General features: G+C 44.3%; 1 protein-coding gene across 2 annotated transcripts; it reads right to left on the bottom strand.

Moving 5' to 3' along the window:
* On the bottom strand, nucleotides 1-23402 carry LOC100882670 (uncharacterized). 2 transcript variants are annotated; one of them, XM_012287508.2, is made up of 2 exons: nucleotides 22500-23402; nucleotides 1-3678 (listed from the first exon to the last, which is right to left on the bottom strand). In XM_012287508.2, the coding sequence occupies exon 2, from the start codon at nucleotides 3667-3669 to the stop codon at nucleotides 2482-2484; it is 1188 nt and encodes a 395-aa protein (XP_012142898.1). In that variant the 5' UTR covers nucleotides 3670-3678; nucleotides 22500-23402; the 3' UTR covers nucleotides 1-2481. The 2 variants fall into 2 exon arrangements, with proteins under 2 accessions (XP_012142898.1, XP_076388696.1); XM_076532581.1 differs by lacking the exon at nucleotides 22500-23402 and adding an exon at nucleotides 13339-13378.
* Between the last annotated feature and the right edge of the window lie 1377 nt (nucleotides 23403-24779).

Genomic DNA, 24779 nt, shown 5'->3' with positions numbered 1-24779 from the left:
TTCATTGGTATCGATGATTTTATTGCATTGGATCAACTCATATTTACAATAAGGGGACACATACATATGCATTTTCATCTACTCTACCGATTATCTACATGTATAACGTTTTGTTTTCCCTTATCTTCGCCATTTAATTATGCTTAATTAATTCATTCTCGTTAGCTTACCTAATCCGTTAGAAAAACACGAGGTACGAGTCCATCGCGAATGTCAATCGAAACGAAGAGAAGAATTTGAAGAAAACATAAATGAAATAATTAAACGATATTGCTTGTCAAGTGTTGGAGACGTAAATAAAAATGCATAGAGCCGAATATTAACATTTTCTATTGCAAAAGCTCGTAAAAACGACCGTTATTAATCGCAATGGCCACGAACGATCCTGAACGTGCCCTACGGCATAATTACAACACGGTATTTTATTAATGGCCAACGACACTGTGCTCGTTGTGTCTACGCGTCACTTAAAAGCTACTATCACACCGAATTTTATACATTTCGCCTAAAGATAAATAGAATATGCGATCAACGTGTATCTGTCACGGTAAACGTTAATTCGGTAAATGTACATACGCTCGCTAGTCAATCTACGTACTAACTTCATAAACTGCATTCGTGTGCAATTGTACACGATTGTAAGTATAATTTTCGAATCTTAAAAATTGACAAAGTGAATGCGTACATTTACCAGTAAGCGTATACAGCAAAACCTCGCTATTTTCCTGCAGTAGTTCTCAGGGCAAGATTTGCTAAGCAACTTTGTTCTTAAAAGATGTTCCACGAAATTAGATTTCCAGCAGAAATTTATCGAGGTTCCGCTGTGCATTTACCAAATTTTCCGCTTTTACGGTAACATATTCGTGGACGTTGCTCTAAAGCTCCTACCTTCGAGCTTTTTCCTCGGAAGTGAACGAAGATAAAACACTCCTCTAATGTGGACAAAGAATCATCGTTGCAAATCTATGTGTTACTTCTCGTTTCAACGACAGCATCGTGAAGCGAGCACAATTTCCATTTAATCGTCAACGATCAACGCGTCCCTCTGTCGCAGGTACAAATATTTACAATTATTTACATAAATAAGTAATCGTGTCTCGCGGAATACCATCGATTAAGCTTCCATGCGACGATTAATTCCGATATCATGGGGGACCGGTTTCCAATAACCAATAGCTATCACACTGCCTCGACTCTCTTCTGTTGATTTACCTCCCAAACATGGTTTATTTCGTTCGATGCTGCCCGATTATTTGCTTTCTGGGGTTATGTGTTTGCTCGATGTTTTGCAGGTAGCTCGCAACTGCTAGTTCGGTTAAAATATCATTGTCCCGTCGAAATTGTACGCGTCGAGTCGTCTAATTCGACGCGCTGTTTGCCAAACATATTCGAAATTGTAATGTTTGCCTGAATATCCGAGTTAAGAATATATACGGCGTACCTAATCAGTAATAAGACTGCTGCTGTAAAATCGAGCTCCTACTTTAGCAGTGGTAAAAAGTATTCGACTGGAACTGTCCTCTTTCGGATGTTGCCTACAGTTTCAAAAACTTAAAAAGTATGATCTTATTACTCTTTAGACACACCGCGTTTGCTGCGCGAATAAGTTTGTCGAAACAGAGATGTTAGATAATTATTAATCTAACCACTTATGTTTGGTTCGTACGATCAGGTTAACACTTTGAACGTCAAGTCAGATTTACCGAATACTTAAACATTTGTTCGACAGAAACAGTTAGGTATCTCAAGAATAATACATGAAATTTATCGAAGATAGAATTACCAACCGAAAGTATTTTCAAGGATTTCAGAGCGTGCCAATCAAAGCGTTAACAGCGTGATTTTTCGAACGGTATTGTTCGATATCATCGGTTTTTCGTAGCTACGGATTAAACCACGAAACTTCAGAGTACGCTGTGAAAGAACGATGGACAGAGATTGATCCGGCACAGGTGCAACGATTCCCAGTGAACTCGTGAACTCGAAATACATCGTATCCATCTGCTTCGCACACCTTCGCCAGAGAAAGTCCTTTCTCGTCGATCTCTGAACGTTGAACTCCTCGTTTTGTCTCTGTCAGAAATTATTTCGGAGACCTTCTGTGCTGATAATCCGACAGAGACTAGTCTTACGATAGAAACAGAAATAATCTTTGTCCCTACGATTCGTTTGCTGTAGATGAGGTAGTTGATTGTCTCGAAAACTGTGCAGTAACACGTACACGCCGCATATTCCCCATATATTTTCGTAGTCTCTTTGGTATTCATGGTGTTCCAACGAAAACTGACTCGATCCCGGAAGGGTTCGTTTCAAGATCTCGAATTCACGGATTCTCGTTAACCACGAGCGTCTTTGCGGATATCATCGAGGTCCTCTTCACTTCGAAGGCTGCGTCAACTGGCCGATGTCCCCGGTGTAACAAGGTGGACCTAGGATGAGAGGACACTGAGTCTTTCTCTGGAAATGGATGTTCTCACCCTGTCACAACATCTTGCTAAGATAACTGGTGGATCCTGGTGGCGGTAGCAGAAACGGACTGACGAACGAGGTGGGTCCATGATGAACCGACGCGTAGCCCGATTGTTGGTTGTGACTCTCGGAGGAAGTACCGAGACCGTTCAACACCGGTATTCCGGTATCGTGAAGCTTCCTCATGTGTTTCTTCAGATCGAAGTTCCTGCAGAATCCTTTCCCGCAGATCTTACAGGAGAACGGTTTCTTGTCGTTGTGCGTGTGCATATGGAAGGTCAAGTTGTAAATCTGGTGGAACGCCTTGTTGCAAATGTTGCACTTGTACGCCTTTTCGCCGCTGTGCGTCAACTTGTGGTTCTTGTAGTTGCCCTTCTGATGGAACCCCTTATGACAATACTCGCACACGAACGGCTTGTAATTCGCGTGTATACGCCTGTGGGTGTTCAGAGTCGAGCTGCGATTGAACGCTTTGCCGCAGGTCGGACATTTATGCGGCTTCTCCGCCGTGTGGATGATCTTGTGCCTGCACAGGGTGCTGGCCTGACGGAAACCTTTGCCGCAGATCTTGCAAACGAACGGACGTGCTCCGGTGTGGACCGGCATGTGTCTGGTCAGGTTGTAATGGGCGTTGAATACCTTGCCGCACTCCAGACAGGTGAAAGTCTTTTGTTTATTGGTGGTGCTGAGCTCGTTGCTTCGAGGTCCTGGACTCTTCTTGCCCCGTTGACTCTCCGGCGATGTCTCCGTCAGACTCACCCTCGAAAAGGCTTCTTGAATGGCGGTGGGTGTCGGTGAACTCTGAGGCACCGTCGGTGCCGCAGGCGGCGGCGCTGGAAACGCTCTCAGCAACGAGTTTGGGTGATAATAGAGGAGCGAATAGGGTTGCAACAGATTCTGATGCCTCAACGTTGGCACGTACTTCTTGAAGGCCGATTCCAGGTGAGCGGAATACGTCAACGAAGGTAGACTGGGTGGTTGTTGGAGAATACTTGACGTCGTTGGTGTCGTCGTTGGCGGTGGTGGTGGTTGAGCTGTTGTCTGCTGATTAGTTTGCTCGGTTAGACGTTTGTCAGGCTCCATGATCTTCGCGATGGAGAAGGTCAGATTTTTGCAGGGCGCCGGTGAGGTGACCCTCTCTGGCGGAAGGCTGGTCGGTGTTTCGGTCGCCATTGTACTGCCAGTCGAGAACGGTTGCATGGTAGAGACCTGCAACAGAAACGCAACAAGACCAATTTAGTTTCTACGAACAAATTTTACTTTCATATTTTTGTAATAATTGTTATGCAAGTTTAAAATAGCGTTCGACACTCGAATTTCCGTGTGAGTCATTTTTAAAAAATGGCCTTAATCGAATCTGCTAGACTAATTCTTAACGTGACACGCGGTGTACACGAGGCTTTATCGACTGACTAATGGGGGAGTACACAAATCATGGCGATCAATTTGATGACTTCGAGGACCGTCGTTAGTGGCCGCTCGCCCGATCCTCCCTTCGCAGAAGTCTGTTAGTGTTTTTAGTACGCGCACACAGAGCAAGCAGAACAGAACCCACATGTCGGCGAATCCAAGTGAAACATGTGGTACCACTATTATATCCACTCAATTGGCCCTCGTGTTGACATAAAAAAAGTACGTTCGGCATTGAGCGATGGGGGCTGGCAAACGTCGAACGACAACGAGGGAATGCTCCGTTTCGCACTTCGCCCTAAGCTAAACGCAGATAAAACGCTTTTCGAGAAAAAAGAAATCACGAATTTACGAGTCGTGAGTGAATTTGATATATCAAGAAATATGAGATACCATGCGTAAACTTAATTACATATGCGTACGCAATTTGAATGTTAATTCGCACGTAAAACAGCATGAATATACAGGTAGCTATTAAGCATGTGTAACATGGAAAAAGGGGGATGAATGGCGGGGTTGAATGAGTCGCGAAATGGTCAGCACAGTTAAAGAGCAAGCTTCGCCGAGGTATCACAGGAGGTTTGCACGTCGAAAAGTAGAAATGTTTGCCCCGAAGAATGGCGTTATGTTTGGACTTGGAATGACGGCTGGAATTGGATAGGACTGGTTGCGGGTAGCTTCGTGAAACGCTCGTTTCCGTTTCACCCAAGTTCGCGAGTTCTCATCATGCATGTGATGTGTGCCGTGAACAAAATTTATAAATCGCTTACGATTTTCTACGTTACAAATATTTCTATTGTTAGCTTAAAATCTGGAATACAATCTGGGAACCAGGTAGAATTAACACTCGAAAGAGCTAACGTAAAATTTCATATGGAACAACGAAAGATCCAATGTCAGAGAGAACATGGTATTTGACTAGGATGAAAAATGCATGCTTCCAGAAACGATGGAAACACCAGACCCCTGGACAGGGTGGAATATGATGCAATGGTCCTGCCCAAAAGCTCCGCCCATTAGCCGGTACCTTTCGATTGTCCCACAGCTAAAGGCAGCCCTAATAACCAAGGGAACAAGGAGCGGAAAAGCAACCCCGGTGTGAGAAACGAGACTGGAGAAGGGAAACGATCTCCTCGCGCACCCCCGAAACGCCTCTATGACCTATAGAAAAGCGTCGACGTCTGGTTTTATCACCAGGGAACGGCGCAACTGTTAACGAAAAAACGACAAAGGACGTGATTATGTATTTTCGAGTGCTCGTAAAAGAGACTTCGACTTCAAACTCCTCCTCTCGATTTTCCACCCTCAATGAAATATCTTCTTCATTTTTTTCTGTCTACTCTTCTTTTGAATTTCGCATGCATTTTTGTAGAATTTTGCGCGATTAATAATAATTTCATTTTTAATCATAAATCGGAGAACATCAGAGTTAATAGACTGGTTTGCACTTTTCCTTGTTTCTTCAGCTACCCTTCTCGCCCTCTGTTATCTTCCTCCTCCGTGTTTCCTTCTTTACCGTTCAAATATCTTTTCCCTTTTGCGCCAAACACGTAGTTTTATCTCTTTCTCTGCCTGGCCGTCCTTAGCACTTTCCAGAGGTGGTTCGCTCGGTATCTCCCTCTTTCTCGCTTATCGTCGCTTCGCGTTTTCTAACCCACCGCGCCGCCGGGATAAAAAGAGACACCGAATACAGAGATGTACGGTGGGGATCGAGGCGACAGGATTGGTCGTTGGCTATATCACCCTTGGAAAAGTGACACGAGAGGGGTTAGTCATGAGAGACATGGTGGGGGCTAGTATTGTTACAGTACTTAACGAGCGGTCGAGGTAATCAGTATTGCTCCTTGCGGCACCCGACAATTCCGCCAATTTGCTTCAATCTCGGCTGAAGCATGGCCGACGTACGCTCTCTAGGGACCATTTTGTTTCCTTTTTTTATTGGCTGGAATTAACTGGCTCTCCCCGTGAAATCCGTGGAATTTTCATTCGATGTTTACGCGGCGGACATTTCGCTTGTTCAGAACAGACCTCACTGCCCTGGGTCTTTAGAATGAATAGAATTCGGAATAATACAGAAATAGAATCCCTAATCGGCTCTAAAGATATTACTACTCTTTTACGAGCCATAAAAGCGCTGTCACGAACGCAAATTGTTAGATAGGACTAATTCAAACGAAGGACGTTCTATTTTTGCTTTCTTGGATTTCGTAGGCGAAGAATATTTTGGAATACAGGCAAGACGAAATGGTCGATACGGAGGGTGAAACGAAATCCGGCTTCCGTGACCCACTCGATGAACACGGCCAACCTCGTATCGTGATCCCCGCGATTCTCTCAGGTGAGGTTGGCGTTAAATGTGCAAAGTTTACCGATGCGGTTACAAGTGGTCCGAAGAATTCAATCACCGCCAGTAAACTATTAGGTGGCGATGAGGGAACCTAAAGAAAGTTGAAGGAGCTCGAAAGAACTTGAAATGGCTTTGCAAATTTACCCGGTTTCGTTGTCGGTCCATTAATTATCTCCTCTCCTACCTCTCTAATGATCAACCTCTCGTTTTCTTCATTTGCTTATCTCGTCATTATCCCTTAATTATTTATGGGCAGTAAGAGATGAAAATAGGATTAGGAAAATGTAAATAGATGATCGAAACAACTTCGACTTCCCGATGTGAACATTCCCAATCAGGCTAGTCAAAGTGGGCGGATAGGTGTTTCGCGTGTTCAGGGTGCATCAATCACCCTCTCCTTCTGTGAATCTACCTGCTCATGAGGTCACACGCCCATCGTTCTTTCCCGTTTAAGTGTGCGATAAGGAAATAAGCTTGGCCCGAACGAATTCTGTCGCTTAACTTTATTACTCATCGCCTGGTTGACCCGTGTCTTGTCGGTCTTTCAACATCAACGGACGCGTCTAAAGCAGAGAAACAGAAGAAGCTCGTTTCCTTTGCCTCGAATTAAAAGCTGTTTCTCTAGTCGACGCTTGGCAGTCGTTCGCGCGAGAGCTGCCCAGACATCGTGTAATTTTTATTAGAGCGTCTCGAGGTCCGTGCGACGTCTTTGGTGTGGAAGAGGCCCCATTAGTCGAGCTACCCTCATTGTTCCATCCCTGACACTCTCCGGCCTTCCGTGATATGGCGCGTGAACGGTTGACATATAATTAGCATTTGGGGTAACGAAAGCTTGACTGAGGATGACAGCAGGCACAATACACACCCCCTCGAGTTATCCTCTGTCCCATAACTCGGCCACAAACCCGCCCTTTCTGTCCCGACGTTCACCCGACCAGCGAGCCCCGTAAGCCGATTCGAAATTAGCCCGCTTAATCGCCCCAAGTGGTTCACCGCCTTTCTCAGCAAAATTTTAAGGATTTCTTCGTACCCTCCTACGTTATGACATTTTCCGAATCAAACTACGAACTATTATTCCGATTCTGTTAGACGAGTGTATTTCGTATGATTATTTAAAATATCTACGTTTCACATTTCACTTCAAAGTACTGTTCCGTGGAACTTAACTAAGAGCCCGATTAGTTAAAAATTATTACCGGGGGTGTATATTTTTTCCAGGAATTTAAACGCGCACCATGAGTCGATTTCGAAGTTTCGCGTTACGAGAAGGAGTATTCGCAGAGTGGGTGATTTAAAGTTAATTGAAGAGTGGTAGTGGTGGTGGCAGAGGTGAAGAGAGGCGAAGAGGAATAAATTGCGAGTCGCCTCGTGCGAATCAGTAGGGGCCCCCACCGGTATATTCCGGCGGGTGTATTCTGAATTAAGTCGCTCAGTTGTGCGCCGTTTACTTTGCTCCTCGACTGCTCTCGAATCGTTCTGGGGGAATGGCTTAATTTTAAGGAACTTTGCCAGCCGTTCCGCGGAAGTTTAATTTTATCCGTCGAATAACGTTACACCGTGCGCTCTCTATGGTTTGTCCTGATACGCTCACTTGAAAATTGCTTTCCATCCCCCTATCATCCGATCGTTTTAAATTCATTCTGTTCAAAACTTGCGGCTTGTTTTAAACTACGTTTGACCAACAGCCATTTTGTACGGAGAATATCGACGAAACATTTATACAGCAATTTTTTGCAATATAAATATGACCACTTAATATGCAACAACTTAATAAAGTGCAGCATTGTACTATCATAGGATTTACCATTTTATCCGTAACGCGTTGAGAAAAGAGCTGAATGGATACAAAATCTCGGCGGGAAAACAGAACCACCGACAAAAGGGGCATTGTTTAAAACGAAAACGAAGTGATTTCAGCGAGCCCTGCGTATGAGCAAGCGTGCAAGAACCGAAAAAAAAGATCGGTGCCCACGTGCGTAGCCGTATGAATACGGACGGCTTTCCAAAATGGCAACGAGTCCCGCTGGGCTCGATGCATCTCGAATTCATGTAGTTCGACGTATCGTCGAGTCGAGTAGAATTGGCAGGGGGTTCACAGCTGCGCAGTCCACGGGGGTTTTTTACCCCTCACTCTGTGGCGTTTCAATCCCGGTTGGAACGCCTCGTTATCACTGATTCGTCCTTCTCGTTTCTGCCCTCGAGACGTACGCGACTGACCTCGTTAACGTTCAAAATATCTCCAAGTTTCAGCTTCAATTCTCTCATAATATTCAAAAAATATGTTATGCGTTACTTCTCGCTAGAAAAAAATTAATTACCTTGATTAATACTATGATGTTACCAAATAAAATTTTTAAGCAAATATTAATTACCTATACAATTGTTACGATAAAATATTTTAATATTGTCAAATGTTACAAAGTAGCCATTGATCCATTTAATAAATAAATAAAACGAAAATTCGCTTTAGCCGTAAATAAGTGAAAGAAAGAACGTTCGCGAGCTGTCGGTTTATCGAAGAACAAGCATAAAGGGACCGGTAAATTAAATAAAAGAGCGAACACGTGCCCTTTGGGAACGCGAGTTCACGATCGCCTCAGCGGGCGTTTTTACGATTCGCCGTCTGTAGCGCGTTCATTTCGCATTTTCGGCGTCGTTGTTGCACCCTGCTGACAATGGGGTCGCGTAACTTGAGATCGTCGGCCTTCGTTGGGCATAATGACGATCGCCAACGACGATCATAATAGTCTCACGGAATAATAAGTGGGATAAAAGTCAGGAAAACAATTGGTACCGCCATTGTCACTTGGCGGCCCATTCAGCCACCCCACAGGCCTGTTTGCGTTGCGTCCGTTTTTACCCGGAGAAACTCCACGGACCACGATGGGAATCGTTCACAATGGTGGAAATGAAATTATTATCGGTTCGCTGAAGGCAATGATCGTACGTTTTGCTCGGCATCGAGGTACGTTGATCCTTTGAGGTCTTGTTCTCCAACAGCGCTTATTTGGCAAGTCAAATTATGCACGGACCATATTATTTTCTTTCTCGGTAAAATGTTGAACTATGTTATGTTACTTTCCACGTTAATCGAGACTCGTGGTTGTCTCGAGTAAAAGTAGTTTCGTCAGTGGCAGATTTCGAATTTCCCGCGCAATCGAGGGAGTAGAATTCACGAAAAGTCAACGAACCATCGTTTGAAGACCGTGATTCTGCTTTCAAATAACCGCAGTCGCGTTTGCGAGCCTTTTAGAGTTCCATACATCCCTGTTCGTATTGCCAACCGTCTCCTCCCACCGTTCTAGACAATGCACATTACAAAAGAGGTTTTTTCGTGAGGCACGTCGCGTACACAAACGGTGGCGTGCGTCTGCTACCGCCCTTCCGCCGCTTCCGCTCGCGTTATTCAATCGCGATCTCGATTCTCGAAGGAAGAATGGACCAAACTCGACACCGACTGGGGATACTGCAAAGATGGATAGGGGTGGCACCGGAAGTCTTGCGTGCCATTTGCCTCGAACGACATACTTATCCACGTCTTCAAGAATCATCGGATGGTGAATGAGGGATCCGCTTGAGTGGCGCGTGCCAGCTTGCCTCTACTCTGCAGTCTACCTTCGAAGTGATCAACCTACACGGATCGTATTTTCTTTTGATCGAAAAGGTACCTTCTAATGACGAGGACCGCCTTCTTACGAAACGCCAAATCGTCAGACCTTTCGAGCATGCTCTTTAGACACGTTGCTTCTTTTCATTTTTATCGTACGCGTCTATAGAACATTGCCTTCGAATTTTACGAACAAGAAACATCGATATTATAATTCATACTGAATGGGTTTCATATCGGATTACCTATCGTTGAAAAAGTAGTCTTGATTCGGAAACTCGAATGATCAACGACCGCTTTATGATCACTCGTGTTTCGAAAGATATCGAACCAGACATATCGTCGAATCGACGTCGAAGTTGGACGATTCCCGAAATCGTGAAGCAAATTTCCTACGGCACGAACGATCACTAGGGTTCCAGGTATGAATAGTCACGCGCAAGTCACGTCACGGCTATTGGTTCCTTATCAGATATCAGTTATGTGCTCGATTTGGGGTGCGTGCAGCCTATTACATCGGTGATCCATTGATAAGCACGTCAAATCCGCCAACAACACACTCGTAGCCGAGCAAACCGGCATTCGTGGCCCCTCGAAACCGCACTTCCTCGCTACTCGAATCGATTACCGAGACCTTCCTGCGCGATTCGAGTGGCTTCGATTCAACCTGTCTTACGACGCGTCTCAATCACTCCTCCCTTTTCATTCTCTTATTCCCTTTCCCAATCCAACAAAATTATGAACCTCTTCCATCGTTTCTGCTCGACGATATAAAGTTACTCCTTGGAATTTTTTCGGGCAAATCGTTCGGGGAATTTCAATTTCCTCTTGAACATTAAGAAAGACGAATTTTTAACACTGGAAATTGAACGCGATGTCTCAATCAGTTTTGATAATTGTGTCATATCGATTTGAAAATCGATAAGTTGCTATCGTTCTAGTAGATCATCAGTGTGAAGTTCGCGGATTTCAATCAGGACAAAATGCTTGGACACGATCGTTGATTCCACGCATCCCCTTTTTAGGAGGGTTAAGTGTCTACCGATTCTGACGGGTTAAAGTGTTGGAAAGAACTAGTCGGACGGCTGCCATCTGCCACCCCCAACCCCCGGGGCTTTTCTACCAGAGGACGCAGAAGCAGAGAGCTCAGAATTCTCGCGAGTGGCTTGGACGGCTCAATGCCTTTAACCGTCTCTTGGCCACCCTCGAGAAACCACCCTCTCTCTTTATCTTTCTCTATCTCCATCTCGCGGCTCTCTCTCTCGTCTTTATTCTACCCACGAACCATTGCGCGAGGCTTTTCATACAAGATTATATAGGATATTACGCATTAAATGTCGCAATTCACTTTCCGCCCTCTGCTGTCTTTCACTATCGAGACCATGCTTGAACGTTCGAGGAAACGATTTGCTCCGAACGATCTGTTATATTTACTCGCGATTGTTGACTTTCCCTCCGCTTTTCTAATTGAGCAAGCAGAAGGATAACTAGTTTTATTACTAAAATACCCTTCGTGTATGATTCCGAAAAATTTGTGTAACTCAAGTTTCCAAGATAAGAATTTAATTTTAAGCAAGACCATTTTATTTCTGGATCTCGAGGGTGAATATACAATTTGCTAAAAAAATACTGTGCTAGAATATCGTAAATCTTGATGTCTACGAAGCAGAGGAAGGGTACAGTGTTCGACTGTCGGTGAGAAATCTGCACCACATAACGGAACAGCAGCGGAAGGGAAACGCAGAGAGGTGTACGACAGAGAAAAAGTGTCGTGTAGTTTGTGCGACCCACTCCCCCAATTTTGATCCAGCTCGAAGCAGCTGGTTCGTTTGGTGAATTCTATTTGAATAATTCCACCGTGGTGGCGCGTGCCGACGCTTCGCTCGGACCTTCGCCTCGATCGACCACGAGATTGGCCTCTTTCCTCCGTGCCACGAATCTCATTGGTCCATCTCGGCCAGGGACACGTGGCCGGATGTCGGTCTACCTTCCAAGCGTTTCCGCTCGTTGATGAATAATACCGTCTCGCCTCGTACACGACGCTCGTCTTTCGATCGATCCTTTGTTCGGCTCTGTACGGGGTTGCAAAGGTGTGCGCATGGAATTTGAGATCGCACTAATTTCTTTACGGTAAGAATCATTCGTTGAATTACAGCTGTGTTAACTGAACTTCCAACGATTTCTCATTATACCTTTTAAACGCCGACACCCCTTCCTGCGCTTTTCTACAGAATAGCATTACAGAAACAATTGAAGATTTCCAAATTTTGTATACTTGAACAATTCGGAATACGTGTAAGACAGGATAAAATATCAGCTGTCGGCAATAAAGCAGAGACCCTCGAGGATCGAACGATCTCTGTGTTACGTAATCGAATTCAATTCGAAATTCGAGACGAGGGCAAAAGAAGTGGCGAATAAAGAAGGATGGGAGAGGGGAGAGATGAGGCCATAATCAAAGTGACCACTTGACGATTTATGTGATAAACGACTGGGGTCGAAGGAATGGGGATGCGGTGTTCCGTCGATGGAGGTGAGAAGTTTATTTAAGACCAAATCATCCTTCGTCGATTAAGGTAAGAGAGGGTGCGTGCAACGGGGTGACGGACACGAGGTCTGCGGGGAAGAAGGCGGTACGTGTTATTGCTTGTATTGTGGCGCAACCCCTCGAATCGTCAGTAGGGGTTGGTTTTAGTCGACAAACTCTCCCCGGAGACTTGGAAGTTCTCGTTGCCGTTAAACGGGACATTGGTATGGGGACTCCAGCGAAAGCTACTTGTTGGCCAATACTAAGGGAACACCATGAAAAGCCGCGACCACGTTTCGTTGCTCCGACGTAGTTTCTCGCTGAAGAAAGTCTATTGTGATGCTCGAATATTTCTATCGGCCGCTTTTCTGAACCATTATCTTTCAATTTTCGAGATACTCGCCGCGGTGAAAACAGCCACTGATTCGTGGGAATTCGCGAGAATTAATGGACGTACTTTATCTTCTATCGCTTACTGATTTGTATAAATTCTCGGGATATTATCATGTTGGACTTTGCATGTATATTACAGTAATTTGATAGTGAAACATGGAAAAATTTGAAATAATAGTAAAATTGTATAATTTGTTTGAATATCTCTGGCTTCCTCCTCATATCGAATAGAAGAAAAGAAGCATGAACGTATAAAATCTGCGTTGTACCTTGATTCACGTGCACGACTCACGAAACAAGCGTTAAAAAGGCGAGACGGTCGAGAGCAAGGGTCCGAACGGCGCACCGTTCAGCAGATCCACACACGGTCGTTATTCTCCCAGATAGACAATCACGAAGTCGAAGGTGGCAGCCAGCACAGCGAACGGATATTTTTTCTGCCACGAACGCCGGCAGATCGATATCGTATCCTTAACACGCCCGTAGCAACTTGTCCACGAATAATTTCCTTATCTCCGAGGGCGAGTATTATGAGCCCCGTGCCCAGGCCCGTAAATATTGTTTTTCAAGCATTCCACTTCTCACCTTCGCAGCAGGTACCTCGTCGAACCGAAATTTCCCCGGCTCCGGCCTCGTTTGCATTAATTATCCTTCGCGTATTCCGGCTTGCGCGTAATTGCGGATGCACACGCACGCTCGAATACGTGAACCTAACTAGCTAACGCACACACGAGCTAAACACGCTAGCCACGTAGTCCAACCGTACGCGTTTATCGTCAACTAGCAGATATATATCGGTTTAGATCGATCTTACTAAGTGAGCAATGCATATGCTTATGGTCGACGGAAGGTTTTCGGACAAGCAGAGAGAGAGAGCGTGGGCGTGTAGAATGCCCACTGGGCATCGTTCTTTTCCGTCTTCCTTTTTCTTTATGCATATGTATGCATATGCAAGCACACGCATGCAACACCGGCCGGATATAAACACCTGCCCATCATGCTCGCCTTTACGGCCGGACTTCGTCCACGTGTGAAGGGCCCTTTAAATTCTAACGGGGGAGTCGGGATATTTATTGGCAAAGGTGCTACCACGAGCATTTATGATCCTCGGTAAACTAACGATACCAATTAGCCGGGAACAAAAGCCGACATTGTAGCGGTATCGCGCACCTGATCACGATTACGTTCCTCGTATAATCGATCGACGTTTAATCTTTCGCTCCCATTACTTCTCACGATTTAACCAGAAATCGCTAATATTTACTTTGCTCTCGCTTTTCTTTTCTATAACATTTATGAATATTTCAACTCGTGGGTTTGAAAGCATCCCGGTCTTATATGATATGCATAGATGGTCCGCGTCGAAGACCCTTTTGTAAAATAATGATCAGTTGCCATTTTGCGAACGACAAAGCGTGCAACGATCTCTTTCGGTCCTCTGATAGCCTGCAAGGATACGAGGAAGCTCATCCGCGTTTTGAAAAGCACAGTTCCTGAGCAGCGAATCTTATCTGATGCCGAGAGCTGATTGATATCGCGATATAGCCTCGAGAGGGAGATTCGAGACTCATCCACCATGAACCATCCCCATCGCCGGCTTTATGAGCTCGGTATTCGGGGGTGGGCACAGGTCGATGCTGAACATTTAGTGCCTTCGAGGTAGGTACACATTTAATCATAATCTAATATTTAAAAGGTAATTTCACGACCTGTTTACTTCGCACATTCCATCCTTCGACCCTCGAGCATGGTTTTTCTGCTCCCTCTGCATCGTATCTTCGACCATCCATGAGAAGTACAAGGATTAAAAATTCTCATTATCCGTAAGAACTACATTTTTAATCAATCCTATCAAATCTCTCCTTGTTTTTTCCAACTCGATAAACATGTACGTACATTGCTGAATGGTTCTGAACTATACTCCAACATCCTAAGAAACAATATCAAAGTAATTAAACTTCCAAACAAATTTTTAGGAGAGATTTTTCTTTTCGAATACTCGTAAGAAGTAGACATTCATTTTGCAGAGCAATCACAGAGGATGAAATGGCGATCGTTTGTACCAGGAGAGGCCAGGTATCGCGGCAAAAGGTAGACCCACGATAGACGGCGGTGTCCACGTGGCGGAATAATGAAAAAGCTAATATATTCGTTTACCGGTCGTAAACAAGCCGGCCATTGTTATTATCACAGGCACAAGCTATTGCGATTAATCGTTCTCCGTTGATTCATTCAACTTAATTTATACGTAAATTATACTTGGCCGCCCTTTCGGTGCTCAGTGAATAAGCATGAACTTCCGGTGCCGGTAAACTTACGTTACAGTGTACCCGACTTTCGCCTTATTGTCCTCGACCGAATAAGAAATTCAAAGCAGCGGTCTGTAAAAAACAATCGACTCTCCGCTGGGAGAATAGAAAGAGCAGATAAAAATGGAAATGATGGAAAAATATGAACGGGATAATCTATTTTAATCCGACAAGCGTGCGAGATACCGTGGCGTGAACCTAGTCATTGGCTAATGGAAGCTCGCATAAAAATTAAAATAGCAAATTGGTGACACGCTGCTTCTGCTCCGCCTCTTGCATAAATGCATAGCACGTGAACAACGTGCATTCACGTGGAAGTTCATTCAAAACCGGCCTGTTAATTAAAGTTAATCGAGATAATCCAAGCAGCCAAGTAATTAGTTGCTGCTTGCTGCTCGCGATAATGGTTCCGCGAACGTGGAGCGGCAGACTTGCTGGAACCAGTTTTAAAAAATCATTTTTTAAGAAACGAGTCTCCCGGGCTGGAAGTTGTCCGATGTTGGCAAACAAACGGAATATTTACAGGGTCCAAAATTGATCATCTTCGAACGTCGTGGCTTGAGCAGGCGTTAATACGATGCGTGTTAAATTGCATTACATCTGCTTATTAGTCACGGCACGGGTAAGCCGCGTGCGACGTTGAAAAGGCAATCGTGTAATACGTCATAATTTCCATAGCGTGACTGGACACTCCTCCGGGTGCCCTCCATGCAACATCACGTTAACACCTATAAATGGGAATTTATTATTTTCCCGTGTCTCCTGAAAGCGTGCCTTTCTTGTCTTGCATCTTGATCGATAATTATATTCGAAGTGAGCAACAACGAGCGCCGTTTGTTTCTTAAAACGAATGTAAATTTATTTTTTTTCCTCGTAAATTTTCTTCTTCACGGTTGTACTGTGCTCCATACTTTCCAGAAGAAATTTCCTGGAATTTTATTTATGAAGAGCGAACGTCCTTTCCCTTTTAAAATTAATTAAACGATCGCGCTACAAATGTAACCGCATACGTCGCATAAATTTTACATTTACGACATTGAACAGGGCAATCGAATGAAGCATAGTCTCATTTTACTTTTTAAATAAATTTTTCCTTAAACGAAGAGTAACTTTGATGGAAGATATGAAGGTTTTAATTTCAAACATTTCTAATATTTCCTTGATTAATATTTACTTAATCGATACCGAGATGAGATTTTGTTTTAAATTAGCAACCGCTCAAATATAAAACTTCAATTTTATATGTAGAAGCTGGATGTCCATTTCTATTTCACTCTGTTTTTTCCCTCGTTTAAAATATACTGTGGCCGATGCTTTACCACTGAAATTTAATGGAGTTTAATATTTCTTGCTTTCGGTTTTTACACACCGATATACGATCGTGATACATATTTCGACCGAACAAATGTTTCCAATTCGAACGATGGAACGCGTTTATGGAACTACGTTGTACCATACTGTCGTAACGAGTTTCCATTTCTGGTCGCTCGAAACGTTGACGAAAACGTTCCAGTACCATTTTTGTCCGCAAATAAAATCGTCCGCGATCATGGAGGAACTCTTGGTCGTGTTTTACGAGCAAGACAAAGTGAACGGCACAGGATAATCGGTCGAGTCGCCTCACCTGCCCACCACTCGTATATTTTTACTATAAAATTCGAACGCCGTTGGAATTAATTTCATCGTTTCCTCGAGATGATGACTGAATCGGTATCTTTCATCTTGTGAAGAACTGAAGTCACCTTTCGTTTCCAACGAACGTCCAAGTGGATAGGAAGAAATATTTTTAACCTATTAAGTTAACTTTTCCATAACTGCTCAATTTGACGCTGACCAATAATTCTCGGATAACAATTTTCGAATATATTTGAAGACACGATATTACAAGGCAAGTTTTAAAAGTGTCCTAAGAGTAGTTTATAAAAATTGCAGGCGCGTTGTTTCAGCAGGATTCGAAGCTACAAACGCGGCTAAACGACCAAATGGAGCGGTTGATTAATTTTACATAGATTAACGAACAATGCTAGGCGGCTGCGTATCCGCAGCCATTCTCGTTTCCCAGACTCGACGGATACGCTGATCCTCCTCGCACGAGAAACCGATTAAATTCATCTCGATGAATTTTTCAGTAAGCCCGTTGAAAACGTTCCCACTCGAAATTGCAGATGAATCACGTGACCACACACGATGCTTTCAACCGTTAGCATTTTAACTTTTCCGCGATATTTGCATGAAAAAATTTATTTGGTACAGTATTCTCCGAAGGCTCGTTAAACGATTAACGCTTTGAAATATCCGATGTTTCGATAACGAGAACAAAGGGGTAAAGATTGATCTTCGCGAAAGCATAAAGTTCACCTTTCATGAAGTCTCTCGGCCAAAAGTTCTGTTGATCGAATAAATAAAGGGCACGCTGGTACGCTGCAATTCGAGGTTAGGCCGAAAGGAAGTGATGCATTAATTTCGAGTTACCCTTCGAATTCCCTTCAACCCCCATACGTGTAACCACTACAACGGCAACGGGAGCAGCGAGTAGCCAGTTACCCCGAGGTGTTCGGAACGGCTGGTAATTTGTAGGTAGATATACGATAGACAATAACACCGGTGAGGGGCGGCAACGCCGACTAATTTGTTTATCATAACTTTATCTTGATTTATTGTGCCCACGGTGCACGCCCGTTTCGTAACGCCAGTCGCGCACATTTGTACGCTCCCTTTGACGTATTTACACGCGCATGAATTAAAAAAAGGAATCGCCGGGAAGAATTCGGGCAATCTCGTCGATTCCTCACAGGTCTGGTTGAAATCTAGATTGAACGTCAATCTCGCGACTCGAGTGCTCAAGTAATTCACTCGTTTATTTAATAATTCATTTAATCATAATTCACGAGTTCGCGCGCCGTTTATTTATGCGGCGCACCTAAGAACCGTATCTTACCGTAACGAGTCTCGCATCTGCTCGCTTGATGTATGGTTCAAAATTGAAACGATGTACAACATTTTTATGTAGCGGGATATTTTAAAAGTGCTGATTGAATCTCGGTCGATGAAGATTAATGTCGAATGAGCAAATAATCTATAGCTCGATAAAAACGGAAATAAAATACCGAGGGCTCCCTTGCAAGATTACAAGATTACGGTGCTCCTCGGCAATTATATAGATTCCCCGATTGTTTCATCGCGCGTAAATTACCTTGCTGGGAAAAATGCAGTCACGAACCGACGAGCCCAGCGACTGGAAAGCAGTGCGACAAGATAAAAAGCATAGTCGCCACGAGTCGCTTGGCTGGTTCGCGTCGGGTAGCTAATTTTTTAAAGAGCACAGCGAAAAAAAGGGGAGTGTGAACAGGCGGAGTAACCCCCTGGCTACGCTTTTTCCTTTTAGTTACCCTCTCTGTCCGTCTTTCTTCGCGCTGCAGCTCGATCGGCGTGCACGCAACCCGTTTGGAAGAGCTTCGTGGCCAGCTCGTATTTCTCGCCCTCCAACAAGATACCAACCACCTTCAACCCCATCCTCGTACCTTCACCCACACCGATGCACCGGCTCTAGATAACGTCTCGTACGTACTGGGGTGTTCGAAGTTGGGGTAAAAGTGCCCCGTACACACCGACCGAATGACTAACGTGGCACACCCACCGACCAACGTGTTTTCGTACCCGCTAGAACCTATTCGGGACACCGGGTATCGTGGTACGTGTTCACGTACGGCCGTCTACAAGCCAGGAGAGGACACCAATACGAGGAAAAGGGTGAACCTGTGTATATAACCGACATCAAACCAGCCACGGTGCAAGCCCTGTAACGCTGCGAGTGCTATCTGGCCAACTATCGGTGATCCTTGGCGCGAGACGGACCCACGGGGAACGAAGAATGGAAAACAGGCGGAAGGGGTGGTCTCTGCGAGTCACGGATACCTTGAAATTCTACCGGCAATGGGAAATCTTTCGCGCATCCGTGAAATATTCCCGCGGAATGCTACGATTTTTCGAGAACGCGAGAAGCATCGGAATTACAAAATTATTAATGGCAATCTTTAAAATTCTCAGATTTACAAATTCCTCCACGTTTACATCTTTCATAGGCAAGTCAAGTGCTCATCGATGTATACTTAAATTAATGGTATAACAGAAATATATTGATCTTGGGAAAAAATATAAGTTGAAAGGGGAGGTTTACAATTTTTTAGGAATAAGGTATTCATTAAGAGAAAGAATTATGGTAGCTCGCAATGAAGCTCGGCACGAAGGAAAGTGTCAGCGAACAGAAAGTTTAAGGGATGGAGGAAAGGGCCGTGTCAACTCGAAGAAAACTTAGACCGTCTCGAAGTGTTTGCGGGAGCGTTTCAACCCCCTTTTGGATACTTGGAATACTTAGCCTCGCGTGATCTTACGATGGAAGACACTCTAAGGTACAACGAAGTTCACAGACTGGTTTCTTAGAATCTCATGCAATGTCTGTAAATCACAAAGATTTTGTACAAAATTGTGAACAATGGTGTCGCTAAAGAAATGGATTTTTAATTTGGTTAAAGATGTGATGCCACGACTTTCAATGTGTAGACTCGTACACATCTTTAATAGACTTGATAGACAAAATATTTGATAGTTTCTTTCGATACGAAAAGTTCAGTTTCTTCGACGAAGCACAACACTTGATAAATTTGTAATCTGGAGAAAAGGCAAAGAATCTTGAGTATAAGGGAAGCTTAACATCCGGTAAGGCCCAGCGAGCCTCCTCAAATATTAGAGGAGGACCGCTGGGTCCCCTTTGAACTCGAATCCCCCAAAATTTCTATGGCGAATAATCGGAGACAGCTGGCACGATGCGAAATCAAGTAGCGTAATAATGCCTACCGAGACTCGCAGCATCCAGAGCGAGGAAAATAAAGAAAGGAAAAAGGAAGAAAATGTACTGCTCCCTCGGATTCGAGATTCCCGCCCGTTTTATCCCCCTGTTCGACGTTTTATTTCAAATATTTACGGAGGAAAAATATTGGTGAGCTACCGTTTCGTTTCGAATCGTATCCTTTTTACCGATGCAAGTTTTCATTTCCTTTAAAAAAACTGGCCAATAAAAGACGTTATAAAACGATTAATTAAAGGAGTCATAATTTCATTTGATTTACGCACGATATCTTATTGTTTGATCGTCTCCATGAAACCAGAACGACTTCCTCCTTCCGCTAATCCCACAATTGTCCGCTAATTAACAGCGGAGTCACGAAAATTTTTACTACCTTCTCGTTTCAAAAATTCAACGTTTAGCTAGAACGATTCGTGAAAGACAGGTCGTGTAAAAGTGAACGAATCGACTAATAAAGCGATATCTCGGCCATTCGAAATATACACGATCGCATCTCCAGCGATTAACACGGTCGTGTACTCGCATTTCGACACCGGCCTCTCGCAAAATAAATGACGCACCGTACGACCGTGATGGGTATGCTAATCGCGTGGGCCCGCTGTAAAATTTGTTCGTCAGCTGCGCTCGTTCCAATGATCAGCAACAAATTCGACGTTAACGAACGAAATTAATCCCTGTGTCTGTGATACCGCGATCAATTTACCTACGATTTCGATAACCATCGCGATCAACGGTAAGCCCGAAAGCTTTCATTTTAGTATATTTCAATTTTCCCCGATTTACAAACGTTATCTCTTGCAAACACCATAAAGTACGTGTAATTTTTATAATAACTAATTGGTCATAACTAATAATATAAAAGACTACAACAGTAATACAGAATACGTAACTACTTATTATGAGTACAAAGTAAATGCAGATATCTAGAAATATGTTTATGAATCCAGTTATCTAGAGATCTAGAAAAGTATACGTGTAAATATAACACAAACACATTTCGCTTTCGTATATATCGAAGGAGATTCGCGCGAAAAACGCGATCTTGAGTGCAAAAGAAAAACGAGGTAGCTTAGGAGGTAAAAATAAAAACGAAATGAGAGGAGAAAAGTGACGGAAGCAGCCTGGTATCGGGCAGTTTATCCCGCGGGAGGAGCTACGATACAATGAATAAAGAACGAAGCAGCTTGGTCGAGCGAACCCTGTGAACGAGGCCTTATTGGGATATTAATCGTTGTACCAGGCGAACGCCCTATCCCCGAGTGTTTGCACGAGGTTTGAAGAGGCTGCAACACCAAAGCTGCCTTGCAGCGAAACCCTCTCCGTAAAACCCCCCTCCTTTTAAGCGCAACGAAACACTACAAGACCCCTTCTCTAACCCCTCCAACGTGTTCCTCTTTTCCAAGCCGTGATACTCGAAAAGCCTAAGCACTACCACGCTCGAATACTGTTCGGATACTTCGGACACACTCGAGCCAAACCACTTAGGTAACTAGCATACACGTTTGAGCTAGGTAGGCAGCTTGATAGGCGCGTTGCACGAATGCTTCGAAATAATGGCCTCGTCGATAGGCACGCTGTTTATAAAACATCAACGGGCCGAGCTAATTGTTCGCTAATTTCCAGTGCCACTTGTACGCTCGTTCCTCGATTAAAATGCGTCGGGGTAGACGGTGAACAGTGTATAGGGTACCGGATCAAACTTTTACATATGTCGTTTCCCTCCTGCGATACATGTTGCGACAGGGATGTTTAGAAACCGTTTGGGAAATCGTCTTTGATCTCGACCGACCTTCCCGCGATCCGTCGCTACGACGTTGATCCTGATTTACGATAGAAATGGAGCGTGCATTTTATGGTGTATTTAAACCTTATTGCTCGCGTTCACATGGTACATCCTGCGTTTAGATTATGTCTTCGATTTCAATGATATTCGCGTGAAGCGACTTATCTTGGAATACAAGCAATCTTATAATTTAGCCTTAAATAATCTCGCTGTTGAAGTTAGTTCATTTAGACCTAGGAATCAGGACGAATGCTTAATAAATGGATAACTATGATTGCCCTATACACCCTACCCTCGCAATGAATTTGAAATTAAACTCAGAATTTTTATATTTAATCAGAGATTCGTCTCTAATAAATAAGGTGGGTCGTCGGGGACCCAAACAGGGCAGAACACGTTGAAAGAAGCATGGAAATTGAAATGGTAACGAGTGTTTCGCGAATACTTGTGTCACGCTTAGCTCACGAGGGCATTCGAACGCGACGGGTGTTTTAATCCGTTTAGTTGCCAGACTGCGGAGACGCGCCTTCTTCGTTTCATCCGCTCATAAAATCTGGCTAATTGCGCCAAGTCATTCGTCTCGTAATTCTTTTCCCACCGTGGAATATCCAATTTATAAACGCAAATCTGAATGCGCGATTCAATCTACTAATTTGCGATACTTAGCTGTTTTGAACCAGCATCAAAAATGGAGGTCCGAAAGAAATTTTATAAATTCTTCGATAGAAAATTCTGATGTTTCGTATGCAAAATTTATAAGAAATAATTTGAAGGGAGTACAAATACTTACGAATCTCGTGAAAATGTTGCGACAGCTCGTTCGTTAGCCCCGTGATCTGAGCACGTCTCTGCCTTCCAGTAAATCCTGAACACTTTCACCAACCCCAGTTAACCCGGGACTCGAAACGGCAGAGTTTGATCTACTTGATCCTGCAGTTTGTTCGACTAACGCAACCTAGCGTTAGGAAGCTTCTTCGATCTTCATAACGATACGCGACGGCCATCGACAGTTCGGCAACCACTTCCAAAATGTCTCTCGGATCGGCCGTCGACATTATCGAAAACACCATATCAGTCTTGTCCCTTCGATTCTCCAGCGTGCGTCATTGTCAGTAACGCTTGATTCACCAAACGTTTCAACAAATTGATACTTCCTCCTCTGTCAGCTTCACGCTCATTCCGTCGGACTCCGTTTTTCAATGTATCCAAGATATTTCATTTAAAACGACGACGTACGTCTGAACGAGTCTTATCCTTCATTCTAACCAAAATTTACCAACGTGTAATGGTGCGTCGAAACAATTGGACATTCTGATTTAACGTCTACCGCGATGATCCTTCTGGAACCTGATCACTTTTCCATGCGATGTCAGCTTGATCTTCATGGAACAACACTGTCAGTCGAATGCACAGACGAATTGCTCGCGTACCTTACTATAGAATGTCGCTGTCCAAACTTGTGCTATCTGGTGAACTTAGCACACGATCACCAGGAGATGTTAATTTTCGACGGAATCGTCGCGATTTCGTTCGTTAAATCGTTGGCGGATGATCGACGGTGATCATGAACGATCCGTTGTCCGTTGGAGGCGCCGTTTGCCGCTGCTGACGTGTGTGCGGTGGCTGCTGGCGAGACCCAACGAAGGTTCCAGCTGCAGGCAGAAGGGTAAAGGGAGGTCACGAGTCGAAGGTAGCAGCAACCACCAATGGGGCGGTGCTAGGGGCGGAGCAATGAGCAACCTAAAAACACGCCCATCTAGTTGCACGATCATAGGCTGCAACACCCCAAGGAGAACGCTTCATCCCTGTCACTCTCCGTCACCTTCTATCGCTCGTCTTTTTCCTCCGTGCAGCCTGGCCACGTTCTTTTCTACCCTGCTTTTTTCCCTCATTCAATTGGGACGAAGGCGACACGGAGAGCGCGGCGACGTTAAAAGTGCAGGCGGAAGTTTCTTGCTCGCGTTCGACACTTTTCATCGATCCTCTCTTCTTTTGGTTACCTCCGGATTAAGGATCGCCGGATTTCGTCACCCTGCTTTTTCCTTTGGAAGATCGAACTATACGCCCGAACGAATAATTCTTTTGATACCAACCATTCGACCGATCGTGACTACTCCTCCGAGCACCAAATCATAAAACACGTATTCGTGCGACGAGAAATAATTAAAATTTTCTAAACTGAAGGTCCAAACCTGCAAATCTCTAAAGAAATGTTCTCTACTCGATTAACGAACAAGTTTTTCGAAAAATTCAAGCTCTTCATCACTTTTTCCGAGTACCTGGCTATCGAGCAGACCACATTAACGACCATTAGTGTGCGTTTTTATTAAAAACAATATTTACTCAAAAATAATATTTGCTTAAAAATATTCGGCGCACGATGAAAGCTGGCGGTGAAATGCATTGAAAAGATTCCCGTGACGGTACGTAGGGTGAGTTGCATCGAGCTTTTAGTAGGGGTTAGAGGAGAAAGAGGGAGAGAGAGTCAGGATCGTGGGGTCGACGAATGAGCCAACGAATGAATACCGAGTATGGATTCGTGAGGAGCCAATAGGGGTGCACGATGTCCTCCCTAGTTCGAGGGAGCCACGCCAATCGGGGACGTCCGTCACCCTCTGGGCTTTTCCTGAGGGGTGGCGATGGTAGAGACGCATAGCCGAGCTTCGAGGGTTCTACCTGGGCTGGCTGATAAAGACAGACAAACCTCTGTCTTCCGTGGCGGATCATGCCAAGCTTTGCCAGGCAGACGACCTCGTAGCAACCACACCTCCACCTTTGCATCCACTTTCATTCACTTACAACCACTTTCTACCGACGCCAATGCTCCGACGCCTTTTCTTAGATTACGCGCCTGTTTCCTACCCTTCTACCACGTCCACTGTGATTAACGGATTATGGAGCTCGCAGCTGAATGCAGGGGTGGAAATACGCTTCTTCCGTACCGCGTTTCTCTACACGCCGTTGAATCTTGCTAACTTCGAGCGATGCAGATTATGTTGAAAATGTATGCATGCATTTTTCTCCTTAGAAAATTCACACTTCTCCCAGAGCTAAACAGATTTCTCTCGTT

Source organism: Megachile rotundata, chromosome 6 (assembly GCF_050947335.1).
Source record: "Megachile rotundata isolate GNS110a chromosome 6, iyMegRotu1, whole genome shotgun sequence".
Classification (NCBI taxonomy): Eukaryota; Metazoa; Arthropoda; class Insecta; order Hymenoptera; family Megachilidae; genus Megachile; species Megachile rotundata.
Note: the sequence above shows the minus strand (reverse complement) of the source record. Positions and strands in the feature narration are given on the sequence as shown.

Coding starts and splice junctions, on each gene's coding strand:
- LOC100882670 (XM_012287508.2), bottom strand. CDS start 3,669: ATGCAACCGTTCTCGACTGGCAGTACAATGGCGACCGAAACACCGACC.